Source organism: Microchirus variegatus, assembly GCF_963457635.1.
Source record: "Microchirus variegatus genome assembly, chromosome: 13".
Lineage (NCBI taxonomy): Eukaryota > Metazoa > Chordata > Actinopteri > Pleuronectiformes > Soleidae > Microchirus > Microchirus variegatus.
Window position 1 is genome coordinate 9,657,156 of NC_139814.1, and position 17,259 is coordinate 9,674,414.

A 17,259-nucleotide genomic window follows, 5' to 3' on the forward strand; every position below is an offset into this window, starting at 1 on the left:
ACGTTTGATTTATCTCCCAGTTTGCCCTCACCCCCCCTTGCCATGCACCCTATTTGCTCCCTTACCTTTCCCCACCCCTTGAGTCTGTTGCATCATGTGTCTGGTTACTATGATGCCCTCCGCTCCTCACACCCCTCCCTCGTGCCGTGCTACCTTATCTATTAATTCTTGTCTCCTCTCTCAGCTGTCTGGTATCTCCTGCCCTTAGATCTGTGCCGCATGTTTCTGCCTGTGTGTTTTGACAGACAGGGTCCTGACCTTGTTTCAGACCCTGCTGCTGTTGCACAGGCTGAGGGACGTGTCAGCCTCACCGTCAATCGCACACCCCCTCGCACAAACACTCTCAGGAACATTCGCAAGATAAATAACACAATTGAACACACACACACACACAGTCTCTTCACATGTAAAGAATTGAATGTGAAAGCCTCACACATACAATCTAAGTCTGTCGGGCTCTGTGTGAACTCCTCTCAGCTATACACTGGTTCTGTGTGAGGCGCTGATGTGTTCTGACGTTTACATTAACACATGGCTCCCTGAACAGACATATTTAAAATCCAACACACAAATGCACTCACAGGCTAAGGTCTATGCACACATTGCAGATGCGTCTCAGTGTCATTAGAGTTTTGAACTGATTAAATTTAGCACATTGCAACTGAAATAATGCAGGGTCTATTTTTGGTTTGACTCTCTCTGGAAACCAAGAGAACAAATACTAAGAAATCTAAGTGCACAACTTTAAAATATTAACAATCATTCATTAATTGCAACCACTGTCATATGATTTCACACAGTGGTGATTAAGCCCATCATCTCTAAGCAACTCCTCTTGTGTTTCTCAGTAGAGGTGAAATGATTAATTGAGTCAAACCAACTAATTAGAGTGCAGACATAAAGTGGAGATTGGCGACAGAGACCATAAGTGTTGTTCAATTACCGGTTACTGAAGTTGAGCAATTTTTTTGATTATTTGTTATAATTAAAGAGTGATATTTTATCATAAGTGGGATTTAAAAAATCAGCTAAATACATGAGTGAAAAAATGTGCCCTGTCCCAGTAGTGCCCTGATTGTTTTAAATCAGCATCGGCTATAACAACCCTTATTAATCAACCTTTATTTGTCGGTATACGGGGGGTTTGATATTGTGTCGCTGGGTGACATTGCACACTGCACACAAGTGTTTTGTTTTAGCAACACTGTTCTAGTAAAGTGACTGTTTATTGTATATAAAAAACATTGTACATAAAAATGGATGTAGTCTTCCAGTTGATTTGGTTATTGAATTAATTCACAGACATCAACTCCAACCAGAATCCTATTTGTTTAGTTTTGTTCTTAAATGGGAACATACATTTCAAAATTGACACTGACACATGTTTTATTGTAGAAGCCTGAAACTGTTTAGCAGTTTAGACCATTAAATGCTAAGGAAATTCTAAACAGACAAGTGGGAAATAGAAGCAAATTTTCCCATAGACCAGTTATTGTTGTAGCCAGTGTCCACAAAAGAGAAGATAATGGTATTGCTCCAAAAACCCAGTCGTTAAGCAGTTTGAGAGAATAATGCTCCTTCTTGCCACCCGCCACCGCACTGCTACTCCCTCCGTCTCTTCTGATAGCATTGATTGACGGAGTTTGATTTCAGATGAAGGAAGAGCATCTAAATAATAATTTCTGCAGAATAATAACATCAAATAAAAATTGCTGAAAGCTACGCACTGCAGCTTTAATCCCTGCTTAGTTGTTGATATGAAACGTTCACGTGGAAACACTTATGTGTGTTATTAAAGCCATGGTGAATGAATTGAAGTGCTTCTTCAAGTTCTAACTGGGGGAAAGAAACTGTGGTCACAACCTTGTATTTTGCTAAATCCAGATTATATCTAGAATGTAGTCTTATCAGCATGCTGTTTTTAAGATGAACCTCTGCTGTACAAACAGATTTCACCATTAGTGCAATCTTCACTTCACTGGCCGATCACTCTTGACTTGTTTTTCATCCCTTTTTCTGATCCAAGTAAGCACAATGCTGGCCAACCAGATTATCTGTTCATCACTTGTTAATCTGTCACTTACAGTGTATTGTGTGTGTGTGTGCATGTGTGTGCTGTTCAGTAGCTTGTGTGGATGTGAAATTAAAGAAGCCAAGTTTTTTCCTCCAAGTCCAAAAGCCATCAGGAGAGTTCTGTCCTTTCTAGACCTCCTGTGGTGGCAAAGAGATGACAGATAACAATGTTCATATACAGAATGTGTTGACTGTAAAGTCACACATGTGCACGTGTATTCATATCTAACTGTTTAAGCCAGTCAGGGTGAAACTGCAATGACGTCCATCCTGAGCTGATCAGTGTGTGTGCCTGCGACTCACTCACTCAAATCAGACACGATTTCTACTTATTCAACCTCGGATCTTTCTGTTGCTCAACTGTGCCAACACGTTGGGGGCCTCTCTAAATGCCGTGTCCTCTCTGTCTCCACTTTCAATACACTTGCCTTTCGCGTGCTCTCATCTCAGTTTTTGCACATCCTGTATAACCCATTACGGTGCCAGATAAACAACGTCTGATGCTTGTGTTTGTTTGTCTGCCAGCACTGTCTGATGTCGGTCTTTATTTCTCTTTGTAGACAATGTGGCTACAGCAAGGCTTCTCAAGAGGGAGACGAGGAACTTTACTTCCAATGTAAGTGACTACAATAATCACTGTGAAATCATGTGTGTCTGTGTAATTGTGTTTATGGAACTATCACTAAATGCTTTCATTTGATATGATATGAATGATGTGTGAGTATACAACTGACATGAAGAAAAACTCAGTTTAATTTCATACAATATTTTCCCAAACATAGGTTTACTTTTGCATAATCCGTGAGATTAGAAATGATCAGCAATGATATATAAGTAAAATCTATATATATTTATATGTGTATATATTATATAATATATAACATGTCATATATATATGTGTATATATATATATATACATACAGTTAGGCCCATAAATATTTGGACATCGACACAGTTTTCTTTATTTTGGCTCTATACACCACTACAATGGATTTGAAATGAAACAAACAAGATGTGCTTTAACTGCACACTTTCAGCTTTAATTTGAGGGCATTTACATCCGAATCAAGTGAACGGTGTAGGAATTACAACACTTTCTATATGTGCCTCCCACTTTTTAGGGGACCAAAAGTAATTGGACAATTGACTGAAAAGCTATTTCATGGACAATTGTGGGCTATTTCCTAATTATTTCATCTTCAATGACACAGGTTAAAGTTCTGGAGTTGATTCCAGGAGTGACATTTGCATTTTGAATATGTTGCTGTTAACTTTCTATATGAGCTCCAACGAGCTGTCACTGTCAGTGAAGCAAGCCATCATTAGGCTGAAAAATCAAAACAAACACATCAGAGAAATAGCAAAAACATTAGGTGTGGCCAAATCAAGTGTTTGGAACATTCTTAAAAAGAAAGAACGCACCAGTGAGCTCAGCAACACCAAAGGACCTGGAAGACCACAGAAAACCACTGTGGTGGACGACAGAAGAATTCTTTCCCAGGTGAAGAAAACGCCCTTCACAACAGTTGGCCAGATCAAAAACACTCTCCAGGAGGTAGGTGTATGTGTTTCAAAGTCAACAATCAAAAGAAGACTTCACCAGAGTGAATACAGAGGGTTCACCACAAGATGTAAACCATTAGTGAGCCTCAAAAACAGGAAGACGAGATTAGAATTTGCCAAACAACACCTTAAAAAGCTGTTACAATTCTGGAAGAACATCCTTTGGACAGATGAGACCAAGATCAACTTGTACCACAGTGATGGGAAGAGAAGAGTGTGGAGAAGGAAAGGAACTGCTCATGATCCACAACATACCACCTCATCAGTGAAACATGGTGGTGGTAGTGTCATGGCGTGGGCATGTATGGCTGCCAATGGAACTGGTTCCCTTGTGTTTATTGATGATGTAACTGCTGACGAAAGCAGCAGGATGAATTCTGAAGTGTTTCCAACAATATTATCTGCTCATATTCAGCCAAATGCTTCAGAACTCATTGGACAGAGCTTCACAGTGCAGATGGACAATGACCCAAAGCATACTGCAAAAGCAACCAAAGAGTTTTTTAAGGCAAATGTGGAATGTTATCAGTCAATCACCTGACCTGAATCTGATTGAGCATGCATTTCACTTGTTGAAGACCAAACTGAAGGGAAAATACCCCAAGAACAAGCAGGAACTGAAGACCGTGTCAGTAGAGGCCTGATTGAGCATCACCAGGGATGAAACCCAGTGTCTGTTGATGTCTATGCCTTCCAGACTTCAGCCTGAAATTGACTGCAAAGGATTTGTAACCAAGTATTAAACAATGAAAGTTTGATTTATGATTGTTTAGTTTGTCCAATTACTTTTTGTCCCCTAAAAAGTGGGAGGCACATATAGAAAGTGTTGTAATTCCTACACCGTTCACTTGATTTGGATGTAAATGCCCTCAAATTAAAGCTGAAAGTGTGCAGTTAAAGCACATCTTGTTCGTTTCATTTCAAATCCATTGTAGTGGTGTATAGAGCCAAAATAAAGAGAACTGTGTCGATGTCCAAATATTTATGGGCCTAACTGTATATATATGAAAGAAAGCAGAAATGAAAACAAGGACAAACAGATCAAATCAAACCAAATATTGATGATTGATTATATTTTACATTTCAAAGTTATTTTGATTTTCCACAGATATGTTGATTTTTTCAGTTCAACAGCTAATTCCATATAGTTTGACTACCATAATACTATGTTTTTGACTTTACATCAACACCACACCACTGTCTGAAATGATCTTCCCTTAAAGCTATACTTACATTTCTCGCATGTCTCACAGCACTTGATAAAAATTTGAACATGAACACCTCCGCCTCCCTCAAAGTCCCAGCCTCCAGGGCGGAAAGGCAGCGGCCATGGGCATTGCGTGATTCATTTGCAGCCTGGACACAGAGTGCGAAGGTTTTTTACGCTCTACTCTGATTTATAGGCTGGGACTGCTGCGTTTACTGTGCTTTGGGAGGTAATCCCGGCAACACACGCTGCTTGTTGAGCACAGTTACTGCAGAGTGATACGTGCTTTCACGCGAGAGTCTCCAATCACTACAAAAAGTTGGCAGATTTAGCAACAAAGTCGCCATGTTGGCAACACTGCTCTGCCAGAAATGTGCACGACTCGCAAGCTGTGACAGCGATCGGCTAGGCGCGAGAGACAGAGTCGAGGCGCGCGACAGAAGACAGACGGGTAGCTCGGCAAATTATTTTATTCAGTCCGAATTTTATAATTGGTCATACTTTTATCATAATAATATGAGAATATGAGAGATGAGTTTCAAAACCTGGTGGGTTAATCTTATGTTTTAGAGTGCCATATGCTTATTAGGAGCAGTTTAAGATTACAAAAGAAAAGTGTAAAAATGCAAGAAAGGTAAGTATAGCTTTAACTTGAAAAAACAAACTGCATACATACAAAAACATTTTTTTTATAAACATGTCTCAAAATGCTAAGGTGCCAGACCTGATGAATAATTTATTTGTAGATTGTTTTTATTTTACAGTAATAGCTCTTTTCTGAAGTTTTCCTGTTATGTGTGTTTGAATGTATGCAGATAGACCCAAGGACAATATAGGTGTATATTTATTTATTTATTTAGGCATCAAGTAGCCTCACAGCACTCATTCTTAATTCTGATTGCGTGTGCGCTCAGTTTGATGGAGAGAGATTGAAATTGAGAGGAGTGAAAAATGAAGAACTGAAGAAAGTAGGGAGCAGAAGAGAAGGCAAGGGAGGGGTAAAGGCATGTCGGTGGACAGTAGCAGAGAGTGCACTTCTAAGAATAGGACATAAAATGTTGCTGTCTGATATTGACAAGCTGTAAATGCTGCTTCTTTTTTTGCTCACAAAACTCTCAACAGGTTTTTTGTTTGATGGTGGCAGAATGGAAGTAGTTTGACACATGTTCCTGTTTGGGCTTGCCAATCCTTTACTGACATGGTGAATGCATGTGTAGTAGTTTTGTGTGAGTGTGTGTGAGAGAGCGAGAGAGAGAGAGTTGGGGAAGGGTGTGTGTGTGTGTGTGTGTGTGTGTGTGTGTGTGTGCTCATTTGCGTTGTTTAATCTCTCAGCATGTTGAGCCCTCTGTAGAGATTTGGAGCACTATGCCTGATGAATAATGAGCCGAAGCCATGTGGCTGGGAATTAAATCTGCCCAAACATAGACATGGCAACAGCTCACAAGCACGCAATTCACACAGAATATATATACACACACACACACACATTCTTGTACTTGCTGCATACTGAGGACCAGGTTGCTGAGGCCCAGCATTTCCACTTTATAAATATCTACTTTATGAATTACATATATAAAGAACTACTGGGTGTAGTACCAAAAAATGTCTGCAGGTGGAGCCCCAGAGCAAAACGTGTGTGGAAAAAAACACAAGGGCTGAAAAACGGGTTTTTATACCAAATTGAGGACCTTAAAAACAGAGTATAGCATGGTTACAACCTTAAGAAGTGATTTGAATGAAAACAAAGTGAGGACCGGTCAAAATGTCCTTACTTCGTAAAAATGACCTCACTTTGTTGGTTAAAAACCCTCACTGGTCCTCAGTATGCCGCAAGTACAAGAACACACACACACACACACACACACATACATAAATACATTTTAGACCATTTCTCAAACACACTATATGTAAAGTAAATGTGGCCGAAGCAATTGAATACTGGGTCAAAACGTCATATCTTTTTTTTCAAGATTGTAGGTTGGAAGTAGCAGTTGGCCACCAGGGGGCGACCCCAGTGGTTATAGAAATCTATGGGAAAATGAGCTTCTACTTCTCACTAGATTTGACGGGTTAATGTTTCAATCACTAGTTCTTCTTCAACAGAACACCAAAGATAAGATAATCCTTTATTAGTTCTACAATGGGGAAATTTACATTGTTACAGAAGCAAAGACTGTAAAGATGAAGATAATAAGTAATAAGCATGCATTTTCCACATCTATGAATATACAAAATAGAATAAATTGAACATTAAGAGTATAGAAATAGAATAGAATCCAGAATATATATGAGCTGAACATTTACTGTACTGTTTATTGTAAACCAGGATTACACACGATATATGCACAATTATGTTTCCATTTTCAGGATGTGACTGTAGGCGTCTGCCTCGGGATTAGATTATTTGACCGGCATCATCGTCACTTTTTGAAACTAGAAATTCACTTGCAGCCAGTGACCTATCAGACCATACAAGAACAAGTATGTGTGGTCAGTGAAAGTCATGTAACAGTAGTTATCATTTATTCTCTCCTCCCATCAACTCCCAACATTTTCCCGGCCGTTTAGTGACAACAAGGGAAGAGAGGGAACGATGAGCGACTAAATGAGAGTGTGAGTGATAACGAAAGAGGAGGAGGAGGGTAAAAAAGGAAGGGAAATGAGGGGCAGAGTATGAGGAGGTGACTTGGCAGAGACTGAGAGGCTCATCATAAGTGACACTGCTCAGAACATTAGTGTTATGTTGGGGTAATTGATCTAGAAGCATGGGGGTGGGGGTAGGCAGAGGAAAGCATCAAGGCTCTTCTGCCATCTCCACTAATAGACCGCTTTTACAGACCGTCCAGAATCTGATTGCTAAATATTTGGCTCGGTGTGTACGCTCCTTCCGTTGACCACTGAAGTGTGAATGTGTTTTAGTTTCCCCTCAATCGCCCATGGCTGTGACACAGTTAACCATGTAACTAATTGGCCACTGAGCCAGTGAAGTGCACGTCTCCATGTCATACATGGAATAATCGTTTGCGGCCATTTATTATGTATTTTATGCAGCACGTTAGTGACCCCTGCTTGTGTATTAGCCTCTTTCATGTGAAAAAAAAGTGGACAAAATTTTAAAGGTCACATAGAGTGGTCCTGTTGCACATATAAAGTCGATATAAATCCTCTTTTCTGACGCTGTTTCCCAGCCGCGAGACTTGAGACTCAAATCTCTCAACCCGGAAGTGACATATCAGCACAACCGCTCTCAGAAGCACAGCTCCCCCCTCTGGAACGGTGGATGTACTGCTACTCATTATCAAAACATTGTTTTAACAATGTTTAAAAATAGCTTCTTCACGACTCCCCGCCGCAGTCCCTTTTATGACTTTGACCCGGAGTCAGACCCAGAGTCAGAAGACACTGTCGCTAGTGAAACACCGCCACAATGGACGTTATTCTTCCTCTGCGGTTCAATGTACGCAACCGGATGTGCCCGGACTAGTGCCCAGAGCAGGAGGATTTGATTTGATTTGATTTGATTTGATTTTATTTTATTTTATTTTATTTTATTTTATTTTATTTTATTTTATTTTATTTTATTTTATTTTATTTTATTTTATTTTATTTTATTTGTTTATTTATTTAAAACATATACACATAAATCTTAGCTGAAAGGTTTGAGGAAAATTCAGCTAACTTATTTGGGGACCCAACAAAATCTCCAGTGACCCATCCATGGGTCGCAACCCAGTCTTTGAGAACCACCGGTGTAACTATTGATGGGGCAATATATACTATATATATAATGCTCATGCTCAAAAGCACTCGTAATACAGTGAGTGAATCGTGGTGAGTTTCTATGATCCTGATAATCGTGAATAAAGAAAAACATTCATATTTCATGTGAAGGACTTTAAAATGTCTCTAACTCACCAGCATACAGTCCTGGTGCAAATATTTTAATGTGCCTCAATGAGGAGCCCATACTTTCTCATGACTTAAAGTCTTATTAAATGAATCATATTTTACCAAATCTGCGTTGTTTCTGACCACGGTGAGTGCAGACTATCTAGTGCAGAATCTAAAATCATTTTTTTTTCTCATCATAATAATGTTTTACATTTTTATATCATCCTTACTGTTTTCTGCCTTTTACGTTTAAAACATCACTCAGTGGTCAGTAAAAATTGTTAATAATACAATGAACGGCTATACTACAATTTGTATCTCTGCTAAAAATCAAGCAGATGAAGAAGACATAAGTGTTTTCAGGCATGTCTTTCCTTCCTATTAATGCCAACTGGAGCCAAAGCTGATGAATAAAAAAAAACTTGGAGCATTTCAGAGTCATTTCACCCTGGAGTAAATGCTGCTTAAACCTGGGGTTGAATGGCTTCTTTTGACCAGTGGGAATATGTCGTTGTAAACCCTATTTGACAGAAAAAGAGTCTTCGATCATCCACTCAGCCCTGGCTTTGAAATGTAAAAGGTTTCATTTGCTTCATAATTGTACTTTTGGTTTTATTTGTGCATGTGTGTGTGTATGCTGGATCAATAAGCCCTTATGAAGCAGCCAGGATAGGATTCCTTGAAGTCGATCTGCAGTTGTAATCACATTTTCAGCTCCTCAGTCAGGCTTTTGGGAAAATTACCTGGCATTTTCCAGGAAAACCTAATTGAAAGCTTTTCCTGGTTGTTTTTAATAGTTATTGACTGCTGGCTGCTCTATTAAATAATTATTAGTGTTTGGCAAATGCAATAGGCATTTGATGAGGAAAAGAAAAGCATGTGCTGTTTTGCTTTCTCGTGTAAAGTCAAACTGTCGGGGGTCAATACCACCCGCGCTTCTAAATGTCAGCTGAAATTTCCCGATAGTTGTGTCTCATTAATGTCACTGTAGTGATTTTTGTACAAGGCCATTGGGAGAAATTAATCAAGTATCAGGAAATCTGTTTTTGATGTATATGTCTGTTTCTTTTGATTTTGAACCCTGTTGTTGTGTGATCGCGAAGTTGAGAAGCTTTAAATAAACACACTGGGTGTTTTGGCAAATGTCACAGTGACATGGATGTTAACATGGGCAGAAATATTCTAATATTAACCATCAAAACAATATCTGATGAGGAGAGAACACCGTTTTATGGTCACCTTAATCGTTACATACTCATGACCAGCACAATTGTTCTGATCAGTGGGCTTCACGGCATGGCAGTGGCTAGAATTGTAGCCTCACAGCAAGAAGGTCACTGGTTGGAATCCCAGGTTGCATAAGGGCCATTCTGTGTGTAGTATTGCATCTGCAGGTACTCTGGTTTCCTCCCACTGTCCAAAAGCAGTGAGTGAATGGTTATTTGTCTCTAGTCGTCCGATCACAGTTGCAGTGAATATTCGACTCCCGTCCACTGAGTGAATTTCAGCACCTTCCATCTGTTCAGAGATTTAAATTCCTGAGGTTTAAGGCTAAGTGCTATCGAAACAGCGTTGTTCCTGCTGCAACTGCTCTTTTAAATAACTGAATAATTTATTTGCACCTTTTTAAAAAACTTTCTTATTTAATTCATCTTATTTATTCGATGACTGACTTTTTTAAATTCTATTTTAATCCTCGCGACTTTTAGTACACGTCTATGTCTCAGTTGCTGTGTGTAATACAGATGCTTTGCACCAACAGGTGTAAATAAAGTCACCTGACCTTACTTTACTTTACAGTGGCGGGTGAACTGTCCAGAATGTGACCCCCGTCTTTCACCCTATGTCAGATGGGATTAGCTCCAGCCGCCACCACGTCCCTCGCATGGAGGATAAAGCGGTAGAAAGGTGTTCTGATTATAGACGTGTTGTTGGACACATGTTTGTTAATCAGATTATAACGTCCTGTTAGAGGAACATCTCAGCAGTTGCGGTAATGCAATCCTGAGTAATGATCAGACTCCGTAAACAAGAATATGAAAATGATTCTCCATTAGGCTTAGGGTAGGGTTAACATCTAAATAAAAATGTCTTATTTAGAATAAAATCAATCATTGGATTATCGTAGGTGGGTTTCTTTGGGAGAGACTCAACAATATTAAGTATAGAAGCACTCCAAGGTTCATTTCTCTTCTATTCTGTTTATGTTCTGTTTCAGTTGAGTCTCTCGTTAATTTTCTGTGTGTTTGAGGAGTGACATGAAGCAATCGGAGAAGACAAAAGACCTGATGTGAGCGCCTTTTGATCTGATTAAAGCCTCATGGATGAAACCCAAATACACTTTTGAGAATGAGGAGTCTTTTATTTCTCTTTTTTTTATCTCCTCTTATTTTCTCAGTCTTGGAAGATCAAAAACAAACAACTGTGAACACACAGAAACAACATGTGCTGTTTTAAAGGGTCCTGCAAACACAGAAAACTGCTTTAAAGCGGACCTAGAGTGGTCCTGTTGCACATATGTGAGTTATGGAGGTGTACTTATATACATTAACTTGTTTTTATGGTCAAAAACCTCCTAGTTGCTGTAAACGAGCCGAAATGAGAATCCTCTTTTCTGACAGGGTTTCCCAGCCGCGAGACTTGAGACTCAGTTCTCTCACCCAGAAGACAGAGTCTTGTGATTGGCCAATATATTCAGCAGACCCGCTCTCAGAAGCGCAGCTCCCCCCTGGAACTTCCGGTCTAGGTCCGCTTTAACACATCAAACTCAGATAGGTGCAGCTAGTGGACTTAGGAGGCCGAAAATGTTTCAGCTATCTCACACATCAATGGTAACACTTGAATATTGATTTCATTCTTTGGGATCGGAAAAGCCAAGGCCAAGAACACCACGTTTCGGTTGAAGATTTAAGAATCACAGAACGAGAGAGAGAGACTTTGTTGATGGAGGTAAATCTACTCATTTCTTCGCTGACTGCAGCCTCAGTGGAACACAAAGCTACACAGACATGAGTGTTTCTGCTTTGTGTGGTGAGAGGGCAGCTCTGGGATCACAGACGTTTATGTGTACAAATCAAACTGTTTACTAGCTCGCTGTATTTATTTCCCCATAATGCATCTGTATGTGAGAGTATGTCCTTTGATTTATTTTTGGAATCATTTGAACATTTTTGCTGCAGGGACTTCAGACATTGTATTTCTGTGTACAGACTTTGAAATATTGTTGCCCTATATTGTGTTGTTTCTGTCTCATTCTAGTTAAGATCCCAACACGGAGGACCTACATTGACCCAGAGACCTGTGAGGACCTGCTGCAGGCTGTGCACGCCTTCGCCAAGGAACTGGACAACTCCAGTATTAAGATAGAGAGAATAGTACATACAGGTATGAGACATTTTCTTCCTCTTACAGCTTCTCACTTTAGGGGGCGCCACAGCAGATCATCTGCCTCCATCTTGTCCTTTGAATGTGTCCTCTTCTGTGACACCATCTGTCCTCTTTTCCTCCTTCCACAGCTCCATTTTCAAATGCTCTGTATTTTACGGAGCCCCCCGAAGTGACATGAGAAAAAAAAAAAAAAAATGAAAAAAAAAAAAAAAAACGCCGACTGGAGTCTCGTACTCCTGCTTCTACTGTCACTAATTCAGGTAATTATCCAGGTATGAAGTGAAACCCTAAGTAAAAAGCATTAGTAAACAACTGTATTATCACAATCAAAGTATAGGGCGGGAACATCACCACAGATAAGTTTTTTACTTCACTTGAGTTTGCAAAAAAGTTACAAGCCAGGTTGGCACAGTGGATAAAATAAGAAGAGCTTCCCCCCAAATGCCGCTGTTCACAACAATTGAAAATGTTTGAGCGGCTGTCAGTCAAAAGAAACTTTCAAAGTCGAGATTTCGAGTTTCCCAAAAAATTCTATCATTTTTTTTAATTTTTTTTTTCTCATGTCACTTCGGGGGCTCTGTAGTATTTATATAGCATTTAAAAAAAAAGGTTTCCTGTATTACCTGGTGTCGACCACTAAATATGTTAAATAGGCCTGTGAACGTTAAAGCGTACCTCGTGATTAATTAAGGCCTGAGCTTTTGCATGTATTATCTGGCACAGTCTGGATTGTGTTGGTGCTGCTTGTGCAAAGAGAGAGAGAGGGATATAAATGCAACTAAACATATGATGCAAAAGAGGATCAGCCTCTTAGTCAGAAGTGATGAATTTAATAAAAATGAGGCAGCAGCTGCTGAGAGATGGTAAGATATAATGCTGCTGCATCTCTGTGTCACAAAATCATTCTGCCTGTATTGATTTAGACTTGTTGAATATGTCAATGCTGCAGCCCGGTTCATTCATCTGTCCAGCACTGATACAAAGTATAGAACAGGAAAGGCGACTGGAACTCCTGCGTAAAGTGTAATTGTGTAATTGCTGTTGCAAAAGATCTAAAAGTCAAATTCATAAAGTAACTCTGTGACATTATTTTGATTCCCAGTCAAGATACACAAGTAAGAGTTGTACAATGTACAATTTTCATGTATATATGTGTGTGTGTATACATATTATAAAAATGCATGTTATCCCCACCATCAACTAGTGAACTTCTGCAATTAATCAGTTGAGAGAAAAAAAATACTTGTTTAAAAAACAGCCCTCGTTTAAATTATTTTAAATTTTTAATTTGGTGTTTTCTTGCCAGCAGAACTAACACTTCAGCACTACACGAGATTGGAGTCTATTCAAATGTGTGCAGACAGAAGGAATCAGTTATATCCCAAGGCTAACAAGTCTATAACATGGTAATCAGTACTTAATTTACTGACTCTGGTACAGGAATGAATTTAATTCTCTTTATTGTTGCGTTGCACTATGCCCAAATGAACGGCCTCATTTTATTATGTGATTTTTGAGAAGGATATTAAAAGCAGACATTGTTATTTATCAATGTATTAAAAAAAATTCTGCAAAGACCAAATAATCCTCAAGATATATTTTTTACACTTTCTCAACATGCCTTAAAGCGAACTGAATAAACCAGTTCAGTCTGTCTGGAAACTCCGTTCTCATCATCATCATCAGAATGGAGTTGGCTGATATATTCGCCATGTATCTCTGTTCACCTTTTCACCTGCAGCCCGCTCATGATGGATCTCTTTATATTTCATCGGTCTCTCTGAAAAGTGTCTCTTCATTTGCATCATCTCTCTTCCTGTCTGATATGTTTGTGTTTCTCCCTCTGATTCTGCTCCAGCCTTTCCCTAGTCTCCCAAATCCTCATCTTTCTAACCCCTTATTTATTTCTTCTCACTTTCTTTCTTCTTTCTATCTTTTTACAATGTGTCATCAGTCTGACCTATTTTTTCCACTTGCTCTCTCTGCTTGTTCCTCACCAAAAAGGATTAGGGCCATGTGAGAGTGTTTGGGGGGAAAAAAGAAAAGAGAGAAAAAAAAGTCAATAGGGATCCTGACCTCTATTTCTTTATCTCCCCCTACAGGCGACTTTGGGGAGGTGTGTCGAGGCTGTCTGAAGCTGCCCAGTAAAAGAGAGCTGCCTGTGGCCATAAAGACATTAAGGGCCGGCTGCTCAGACAAACAGCGCCGCTCGTTTCTAAGCGAGGCTGGAATCCTGGGGCAGTTCGACCACTCCAACATCATTCGACTGGAAGGCGTCATTACCACCGGTATGAAGGGAGGGAAGTAGACAAATCAGAGAGAAAAGGAGAAGTGCAGCTTAGGAGGGAGGTGGGAAAAAAGTAAGAAAGATCAGGTGCAGATGAAAGAAAGAACAAAAGGAAAAGTTCTCCAAGGACTTAGAAAAAACTGCGCAGAAATACTCTATCTGCTTGTGAGTACATGGCCACAGTTCCATGCTTTGTGTTTTGTGCCACAAAAGCACACTCAATTTTGAGTTTGGAGCAAGAAGGTCACCAGTTTGATTCAAGTTTGCATGTTCTCCCCATGTGCACTTGGGTTTAAACGGGTTCTCCTGTGTCCTCCCACAGTCTAAAAACATACAGATATTAATTGGACCCTCCATAGCTGTGACTGGTTGTTTGTCTCCAGATGGACTGGAGACATGTCCAGGGTGAACACCACCTTTCGCCCTGCTGTGTCAGCTGGGATCCAGCTCCCTGCGACCCTCATGTAGAGGATAAAATGGTAGACAATGAGTGAGTAATTATACTTTGAGTGATGGGTTGTGCATGTAGATGTAGATCCCAGTGTATCTCCTCATATAACCAAGCAAGCGTCCACGGTGACTCTCTTCTTCGCTGTCTCTTCTTGGATTAAAAACAAGAGCAGGCCATTAACTGCACTGTTGTGCTACATGGAGCATGCACAGTTGGCGTCATATACTGCTGCTCTGTTTATGACACTCTCAGAGTGACAACGGGTTGTATCCACTCATATGTGCCTTATACATTCTGCTAAATGGGAGCATAATTGACAAAATTGATCATCTTCATCATCATCTGCTATTGAAGAAGAGCTGAAACAAGCGATTGAGATGATTAACTCCTCAGGATTATGTTTGCTGACATTATAAATCAAGTGAGAAGTAAAAGCTTGTTTTCCCATAGACTTATTAGAGTTATTTTGGCAACTGTTTCTTCTGAAGACTCTTTCTATTTTTATATACGATCAATGATCCGTATAGGGTCAGTGGGGACATTTACGTCACGTGAACCGGGATTTGCATCTTGGGACTCATGACTGGCATAAGAGAGGGCTGAAAAAGGACCAAAGTATAGGTCAAAGCAGGCAGTAATGTAACATTAAATATGTTAACTAATAAAAAAAAAAGCAGAAGAAGAATATTAGAGGAGGAATGGGGGAGTTTGAGCACATTCAGTATCCTTATTCATCATTCCATCGCGAAGGAAGTTACAGTAGCAACAGCTATGCCAAACAATTTCAGTACCAAAACTACAGAGTGGATCATTACCTGTGTCAAAAGTATGGAGAAAGGTGGGAAGGAAACTCAAGTTAGAGTAAAGGAGATTGACAGGAGAAGAAGATTGGAGAGAGCACCATGCAGGACACTCGGACCAATTCAACATCACACACTGAGGGGCGGTCAGTGCTCAAACTGCAGCACAGGAGGTTGGAAACAGGAGAGGTTGAAGAGTAGAGAGCGTGTTTGGTGGGGATGGGTGAGCCCGAGCAACGGTCAAGCTGCATCAGCAGCCATTATCCACTGACAGATAGCAATTGAGGTCACGGAGTGAACAGGATGGAAGGAGGCAGAGCACACACAAAAAAACATGAAGGGAAGAGACAGAGAAAAGAGACATGAGACATAGCGAAGATGAGGTAGAAGTGAATGGGAATGGCAGGAGAAGGGAGAAGTTTGTGGAGTTTTTGTTACTGCCAGTGTGTGTGTGTGAGTGTACACTTGTATTTGTAACTCTTTAGGAGCTTTTCTGGCATAAACACTGATCTTGTCAGTAGTGCTCATGCAAACCAAACCTGGTCCTAATGACACGTTTAAATGTAGGTGTACAATTTGAATTGTCTTTGGACTGTGGGAGTAAACTGGCGGTGTTCGTGGATGGTTGTTTGTCTCTATATGTGTGATGGCAATCTGTTCAGTGTGTGCGTCAGCTGACACCGCAACTCTGCGGTGGAGAATAAAGATGTAGATGGATGGATGGATTTCAATCATGCTTATGGTTATGGTGTGTGTGTGTGTGTCTGTGTGTGTGTGTGTGTGTGTGTGTGTGTGTGTGTGTGTGTGTGTGTGTGTGTGTGTGTGTGTGTGTGTGTGTGTGTGTGCGTGTGCGTGTGCGTGTGCGTGTGCGTGTGCGTGTGTGTGTGTGTGTGCGTGTGTGTGCCCGATCACACTCTGTGCTCTGATGATGGCAGCAGATGTGCAAGGTACAGTAATTGGTGCTAGAGACCCAGCAGGGCCTTCAGATACACTCCAATATCTCCCGCCATCACTCCCACACACACACACACACACACACACACACACACACACACATATAAATAAGTGGACCCATATGTTCACTTCCTTTTCACTACTATTGACACACACACACCTGCTTGCTTTGCCACACTTAGCTTCAAATTGCACATTAGTGCACACATACAGCACACACACACACAAACACACACAAAAACACACACACACACACACATACTCCAAACTGCATTTATTTGCCATATATCTATTTATCTGATCTCAGATTGTCGTCCAGTCACACTTCATTTGTTTGAACCCAGATAACTACTTCCTGTTTGTTTTTACACTCACTGCATGTCTTATTTTGATGTTATGGCCATTAATGATAAAGGTTCTTCTCTTGAAACATTTTAAAAAACGTGATAATATATCATCAGTGTTTCAAAATATCTCTTTAAAACTCCCATAGACCGGACGTTTCAATTAACGTGGTTTTTTGGTGTGTATCTGCGCCATTACCTCATTTATGAAGCCTTAAAGTTTTGAAACAAACAGTTCAGCCACTGCTGAGAAAGCTGGGTTTTATTGTATTCTCGCGCTCTGCAAGCGTTCTGAAAAAGCC

At 40.2% G+C, this 17,259-nt stretch overlaps 1 protein-coding gene across 1 annotated transcript in view; it reads left to right on the top strand.

Annotated features, from left to right (window-relative positions):
- The window catches only part of epha10 (EPH receptor A10), a gene marked incomplete at both ends in the record, with an annotated part of 224,510 nt that overhangs the window by 192,830 nt on the left and 14,421 nt on the right, over nt 1–17,259 (top strand). Inside the window, 3 exons of the mRNA XM_083899397.1 lie at nt 2,634–2,689; nt 11,993–12,118; nt 14,224–14,409. Of these exons, the coding sequence (XP_083755523.1) occupies nt 2,634–2,689; nt 11,993–12,118; nt 14,224–14,409 (368 nt within the window). The remainder of the gene's footprint in view (nt 1–2,633; nt 2,690–11,992; nt 12,119–14,223; nt 14,410–17,259) is intronic.